This window comes from Schistocerca gregaria, chromosome 7 (genome assembly GCF_023897955.1).
Source record: "Schistocerca gregaria isolate iqSchGreg1 chromosome 7, iqSchGreg1.2, whole genome shotgun sequence".
NCBI lineage: Eukaryota > Metazoa > Arthropoda > Insecta > Orthoptera > Acrididae > Schistocerca > Schistocerca gregaria.
The window spans coordinates 48,477,419-48,485,459 of NC_064926.1; the positions used below are offsets into that span (position 1 = coordinate 48,477,419).

At 50.2% G+C, this 8,041-nt stretch overlaps 1 protein-coding gene across 1 annotated transcript in view; it reads left to right on the forward strand.

Annotated features, from left to right (window-relative positions):
• LOC126281892 (myrosinase 1-like) overlaps nt 1-5,503 on the forward strand; it is a 105,451-nt gene extending 99,948 nt beyond the window's left edge. Inside the window, exon 11 of the mRNA XM_049981207.1 lies at nt 5,279-5,503. Coding sequence (XP_049837164.1) covers nt 5,279-5,405 — 127 coding nt within the window. The 3' untranslated portion in view covers nt 5,406-5,503. The remainder of the gene's footprint in view (nt 1-5,278) is intronic.
• Nucleotides 5,504-8,041: the final 2,538 nt, after the last annotated feature.

Sequence of the window (8,041 nt, forward strand, 5' to 3'; positions counted from 1 at the left end):
TCGGAAGAAGACATTACGTTTCAACTTTTGTTCCGACTTCGCCCGACCCAAGGCCCTGGAGGTAGAACGATTTATTCGCGATGGAGTTAAAATACAGGTACCACCAACGGATCTAATTGGTATCCACTTGTCGATAGTTAGCAGTACCGTCTACGTCAAAATGATCAACGATGCGGCGTGCGACAAGGTGCTTCAAGAGGCCAAACGTGGACTGCGCTTCTGCCATTCCGACGGCAACGTCGGACCCGTTACCGTCGATCACGCAGGTCTCGGTACACGGTCGATAAGGATTTTCGAACTGCCGTTCGAACTACCTGCAGACGTCGTCATCGAGGCGCTCCGTCCCTATGGCAACGTTCTGGAACATGTCGCCGAACGATGGGTGCAATTTCAGACCTATCCCGTTTTAAATGGCGTTCGACAGGTCCGCATCGAGTTGCAGAAGCACGTGCCTTCCTATCTACGTATCGGAGGCTGCCGTGCCACTATAATGTACGACGGCCAACCTCGAACCTGTTCCGGTTGCGGGAAAGAAGGTCACATACGGTCTGAATGCATTCAACGACGTGTCGCGCAGCTCCCGTTGTCGGAAGCGTCCGTCACACCCACGATGACCGCCCTACCGGTCACTTACGCAGCGGCTCTTGCCACGTCTACAGTTTCGTCCAGTCCGTCGCCCGGTCCTTCCGATCGGCACGTCCCACCGCCCCAGTCAGCTATGGACGGTGTGGACGCCCCACCTGACGACCTTGCCGCCGAACAGGCTCCCGCACCGGCCGCTGAGGAGAACAGTACATCCTCGCAACACCTGTTTGACAATTTCATTGTACCCACCGACGCCTTCGAACCAGGTCGACGCTCTTCCTTGCCTTCGTCCGACACTGAGGAACACGTGCGCAAACAACGCTCGCCACGTAGGCGCAAACGCCGTCGCCGTTCACCCACGGGCTCTCAAAGCGTCGCCACCCGCGACGACGAAGACGACACCCAACCAGCCGACATTTCCACGCAGAGGTCGGCGGACAACTTTCACGACGAACAAGACGTTTCGCAGGACGGGACCACTATGGAGGTCGCCACGCACAATGTAAAGATCGGTGCGCCGGTTGAGACGCCTGTCTCCCCGCCGACAACTCCAGATCTCTCTCACCAAGACGCAATTCCCATGGACATTGGACGGACCCATGGCACAGGAGCATGGGCCGACGAGATTGAGGAAGAAACGGCCCCTCCTCCGCCGGACAAGGCTGCTTGTTAACATCAAAAGCAAGGCACTGCAGCTGATGGGACGGCACTTCCTGTCGGTGCCCTCCTCTTACTTCCCTTGGTGATGGTAGATGCGCGTCCAACACCTGTGAAACAAACGTACCGGTTTGCCACACTGAACATCAACATGATCGGCACTGCACCCAAGCTGCAACTCCTATGTGACATGCTTCTGGCCTCTGACGTCAAAGTCGCCCTTCTTCAGGAAGTACGCCTTGCCACACTACCACCAGTCTACGGCTACGATTCATACACATCCACATGTGATCAATCAGGGCGTGGAGTGGCTTTCTACATACGCGAAGGAATCCCACTCAAGGACACGACAATCCTTCCCTGTGGAAGAGGCATGGCTGTTACCATCTTCGACACGCGCGTCATCAATATCTACGCTCCGTCTGGTTCCTCGAACCGTCGGCAGCGGTCCACTTTCTTCGGACATGACGTGGCGCCCCTGTTTTCTGGACGCTATGATCGCCTTATCATGGGAGGCGATTTCAACTGTGTCCTCCATCCGCAGGACCAAATGCCTGGTAATTCGCCGTGCCCGGCGCTTCTCACCTTAACCGAAGATTTTCATCTAGTGGACGTTTGGGGGAAAATTCATGGCAATACCCCCGGTTTTACCCATTATACAGCACATTCTGCGAGCCGACTGGACCGGTTTTATATCTCTGCCCACCTTGGCAATGACGTCGCCCAAGCTGAACGGTGGCCCCTTGCATTTTCGGACCACTGCGCCGTCATTTGCTCCCTGGCTCTGCCACCTCAGTCAGTGTGGCGCAGCAGAGGTTACTGGAAGCTTAATACCTCCCTCCTTAGTGATCCACACTGCCGACAATGTATTGCCACTACATGGGCGTCTTGCCAAAGACGCCTTCCGCAATACACATCCACGTTCCATTGGTGGCTCAAATGTGCCAAACCTGCGATCAGAAAGGCCTTCATACAATGTGTCAAGGAAGCAGCAGCATGGCATCGAGACACCACAAATTTTCACTACGCCGTCCTCCGTGAGCTCGATGCGCTCCCTCCATCACCTGACACCCATAGGGAACGACAACGTACCAAAGCTCGTCTCCTCTCTCTTCAACGTGCACGACTGCAGGGTGTCGTGGTGCGTTCCCGACGACAAGACCTCCTCCACGACGAAACCCCATCCACAATCCATGCCACATCCGACCATAGTCGTCGACGTCGACTTTTCGTCGCCAACATCACGACCTCCGATGGTGTTCACCACACAACACAGGCGGCGGTGGTGTCTGCCTTTGCTGAACATTATCGCCAATTTTATGATGATGAACCGATGGCGACACCCATTCCTGATTATCTCCGTATTTCCCCTGATCGGACCCTCACCGTAGCGGAGTCAACGTCCATGATGTCTGCAATCACCGCAGAAGAGGTGGTAGATGCGATCAACAAAGGGGCCAAGAACAAATCACCCGGACCAGATGGTCTCCCGGTGGAGTTTTACCGGGCTTTCACCACGTTAATGCTTCCTCGCTGGACGGAAATGATTCAGGAACTCTTTACTCCGTCCTTCCCAATTCCACCTGAATTCGTCACTGGCATTCTTCTACCTGTGCCTAAACCGAAGGGAGGGCCTCATGTCTCTGCATATCGCCCCCTTACACTACTGAATGCAGACTATAAAATCTATGCACGCCTCTTAGCAGCACGCATACGCACCGTCTTACCTACGGTCCTTTCACCTGAGCAGACTGCACGTGGTTGTGGGGCCACCTTACAAACAGCCCTAGGAGAATGTCGTGACCTCATTGCACTGGCGTCGGTTTGTCGCCTTCGTGCAGCACTAGTATCCGTCGATTTCACGAGTGCCTTTGATCGCGTTCGACACCCATTCCTCCTCATGGTGGCGACACGAATGGGGTTCCCATTACTTTTTGTCGATGCCATTCGCCTGTTACTACTTCCCGCGGTCTCGATGGTACAAGTCAATGGGAGGCTTGTAGGACCGATCCCTATACGCCGCTCTGTGCGTCAAGGATGCCCTATGTCTACTTTACTATATGTCATTGCACTTGAGCCCCTCATCACTGGACTTACCTCTAGACTGCAGGGCCTCACTTTGCGTGACTACACCTTTCACTGTAGGGCTTATGCGGACGATCTCCTCTTTCTCACCTGCTCCTCCACGGAACTCAATGACGCCATCCAATGGATCCACCAGTATGGACCTCTTTCTGGTAGCATTCTTAATGTCCGTAAATCGACTATGATGCACAATGGGCGCGGCCTCCCGGCTGTAGTGCCGACCCCACTCCCAGTCAGTACCACACTTCGTTACTTGGGTATCGAATTTACGAGCTCCACACACCGCACAGTGGCCCTGGCATACCGGCGGCTTTTACAGTCGATTCGGCACCATGTCCGCGGTCAAGTGCACCGTAACTTAAACCAACTCCAACGTGTGTCCTATGTCAACATGTATGTAGCCCCTAAACTGGTACACGTCGCCCAGATCCTCCCAATGCCATTACTCCTTGGCCGTCGCATCCAATCAGCCTTTGGATATTTCGTGTCACCAGGGGCACTTTTCAAAGTCCGCTACAACACTCTAACATTGCCTCCTGCAAAAGGTGGCCTCGGACTCGTCAACGTGCGGGCACGATCTTCTGCACTCTTTGTCCACACTCTGTTGCGACACTGGCAGGGGACGGTTCCGTCCTTAACACGCAGTCTCTTAGATATCCTCCGACCAGCTTCTCTCGATCCACCGATCAATGTGGCATCTATTTCTCCATTATTGTACCATGTCGCCAATTGTTTCATAGAACGCAGCTACGTTCGGGCCGATCTTCCAGTCACCCGTCCTCCCCGTACAAAAGATTACTATCGTTTGTTTATGCTGTCCAACCCTTGCGACCCCATGGTGCTACAGCATCCTGAAATTAACTGGCGCACGGTTTGGGGGTGTGTGCATGCACCCTTTTTACCGTCGTCTGTGTCCGCACTCTGGTATGTTTTAGTCTATGGAAAATTCCCGACTAATAGTCGACTTTATCGCATAGGACTGGCCACCTCCCCTCTCTGCCCTGACTGTCAGCTCGGAGACACCGACGAGCACCGTCTTACGTGCCCCCTGAAACAAAACGTATGGCTCCTCATCCAACGAATCGTGGGCTTTTACCTCCGTGCCCCGCCAACGACGGTAACCCCGGATTTCCTGTTGTTGCCCCAGACATTTCACTACCCTCTTGCTAAGCACCATACCCTCATCTGGTTTCGAGGACAGGCTTTAGAATACCTCTTTCAAAGTGGTCCGCATACAGTCCTTGACTTCTGGTACAAAGTTGTGACCACGCATAGCACCATCTTACCGACAAACTTTTGCCGGGTATCTCCGCAGCGTCTTCCTTGACCCCCCTCGAAGTTGGGGTGTTCCATGCCTACCTGTCACATGATGCAACACCCTTATCCACGTTCCCATGCATCGACAAAACGGAAAAAAAATAAAAAAATAAATAAAGAAAGGAAGAGGACAGAATATGTTATATTTTGTTGTATTTAATGTTTTTATTTTTAATTAATTTATTTATTTTTTTGCTTAACTAACAGTCATTTGTATATGTTTAAATGGTATGGTACCTTGAAGAACTCTTGCATAGTGACTATATATGTACTTTTAGTTTGTTCAATACAAATTATTAAAAAAAAAAGTGGTCAGCGCGACAGACTGTCAATCCAAAGGACCCGGGCTTGATTCCCGGCTGGGTCGGAGATTTTCTCCGCTCAGGGACTGGGTGTTGTGTTGTCCTAATCATCATCATTTCATCCCCATCGACGGGCAAGTCGACGAAGTGGCGTCAAATCGAAAGACTCGCACCAGGCGAACGGTCTACTCGACGGGAGGCCCTCGTCACACGACATTTCATTTTTTTCCATGCTGGGCACGTTTTTACGTACTGTGCGTATACACTTTATGTGAAAACTATACAAGTGATATCGTGTATGTCAAAGCTTTATTAATCTTAATTGTTTGCAGCGTAAAATATGGACTGTACGAGGTGGATTTCGACAGCCCGAACAGAACCAGGACGCCGAAGGATTCAGTTGCTTTCCTGTCGCAGGTCTATGGGAGCAGAGAAGTTCCTCAGGATTACTTCTACTAAACTGTGCTTTCAACTGGTTACCATAACTTTGCCTGGCCTCTTTTTTTTGTATGGTGATCTGTACTGAAGAAATAAAGGACTTTCATCACCGCTGTTAATCAATGAAGTTATTTCCTTGAATGGTAATGAATGCGTTATACAAAAGCATTGCATTTTGATATTGAGTTTCATATGCCTTTATTTTCTATACAGCAAAACACACCGAGAAACATGTGATGTACAGGATGGCAGCCAGTCAAGGAATATTTTAAGGAATTGGTTTAAAAAATTTAATTGAAAGGCCCAGTGGAACCTTTACAAGTTTTCTCCCAGAGTAATTCACGCCGTGTGTACGTGACACAAGTCGCTTGCCTTTCAGAACCGAGGCGGTTCTGTCCAGTTAAAGCTGCTGATAGGAGGCGCCCTGAGCCCTCTGCTGTAACTGATAGCGGATTTACGCCATTGGTTTTAGCCAGTAGCGTGCACGGGATACCGATCACGTGTGCTGACGCCGGAGTGGTCTGCGGTGCGAAACACAGTTACTTCTCTCTCTTGTAATCCAGACCTCGAGCAGAACAGACGTCTTTTTTGGAAGGCAGAGCCTCTGGCTCTGGTTTCACGACCTGCCACCAACGAAGTTACCATGAACCGCTTCCCCTCCTGTCACCCATTTCAGTTAATTGTTCGTCCTCCTAGACTGGCCTAAACGTGCTAACTTCCGACCCTAGGCGCGCCCTTGTTACTCCGTATATTGAAATATATCCTGTTCATTGTACTTAATTTCCTGTTTTGTCATTTAACGGCAGCCCTGGATGCCCACTATCAAATACTGACCGCTTCACCTCCTGCACACTGCCGCCACGAGGCATGTTTAACAGCCTTCTTCCCCCTTGCCTGCCATTTTATACATTAACATCTGTGTCAGAAGCTTCTCTCCCCATCCCCAAACCATGTAATCTTTTACAGTGACATAATCCGTGAAAACAGCTTGGTAGTCACAACTGAGTAACCTAAACGTTCCAGAGCCGAACGTGTTTTCAATTGCAATTGTCTTATGCTGTGTATAGTTCTTAATGTTTTATTACACTACTGGCAATTAAAATTGTTACACCATGAAGATGACGTGCTACAGACGCGAAATTTAACCGACAGGAAGAAGATGCTGTGATATGCAAATTATTAGTTTTTCAGAGCATTCACACAAGGTTGGCACCGGTGACCACACCTACAACGTGCTGACATGAGGAAAGTTTTCCAACCGATTTCTCCTACACAAACAGCTGTTGACCAGCGTTGCCCGGTGAAACGTTCTGTAATGCCTGGTGTATGGAGGAGAAATCCGTACCATCACGTTTCCGACTTTGATAAAGGTCGGATTGTAGCCTATCGCGATTGCGGTTTACCGTATCGCGACATTGCTGCTCCCGTTGGTCGAGATCCAATGACTGTTAGCAGAATATTGAAGTGGGTTCAGGAGGGTAATACGGAACGCCGTGCTGGATTCCGGCGGCCTCGTATCACTAGCAGTCGAGATGACGGGCATCTTATCCGCATGGCTCTAACGGATAGTGCGGTCACATCTCGACCCCTGAGTCAACAATAGGGACGTTTGCAAAACAACCACCATCTGCACAAACAGCTCGACGACGTTTGCAGCAGCATGGAATATCAGCTCGGAGACCATGGCTGCGGATACCCTTGACACTGCATCAGAGACAGGAGAGCCTGCGATGGTGTACTTAACGACGAATCTGGGTGCACGAGTGGCAAAACGTCATTTTTTCTGATGAATCCATGTTCTGTTTACAGCATCATGATGGTCGCATCTGTGTTTGGCTACATCGCGGTGAACGCACATTGGAAGCGTGTATTCGTCATCGCCATACTGGCGTGATGGTATGGTGTGCCATTGGTTACACATCTCGGTCACCTCTTGTTCGCATTGACGGTACTCTGAACAGTGGACGTTACACTTCAGATGTGTTACGACCCGTGGCTATACCCTTAATTCGATCCCTACGAAACCCTACATTTCAGCAGGGTAATGCACGACCGCATGTTGCAGGTCCTGTACGGGCCTTTCTGGATACAGAAAATGTTCGACTGCTGCCCTGACCAGCACATTCTCCAGATCTCTCACCAACTGAAAACGTCTGTCCGAGCAACTGGCTCGTCTCAATACGCCAGTCACTACTGTTTGTGAATTGTTGTATCGGGTTGAAGCTGCATGGGCAGCTGTACCTGTACACGCCATCCAAACTCTGACTCAATGTCCAGCCGTATCAAGGCCGTTATTACGGCCAGAGGTGAGTGTTCTGGGTACTGGTTTCTAAGAATCCTAATTGCGTGAAAATGTAATAACATGTCAGTTCTAGTATAATATGTTTGTCCAATGAATACGCGTTTATCATCTGCATTTCTTCTTGGTGTGGCAATTTTAATGGCCAGTAGTCTACATTATTCCACGGGAACTTATGTATGGCCAATTTCACTCGGAGCAGACCTGTTTTGTAACATATCGTCAATGAAACTGGAAGATCGTGCAGATTCCAAAGAGGTATTTGAATTATAAGGAAACAGAAAGGATGAGGTGGAGAGAAGAGACTACACGACAGCGAGCAACTAAAGAACCAGGTCGCCATGCAATGAACCACAAA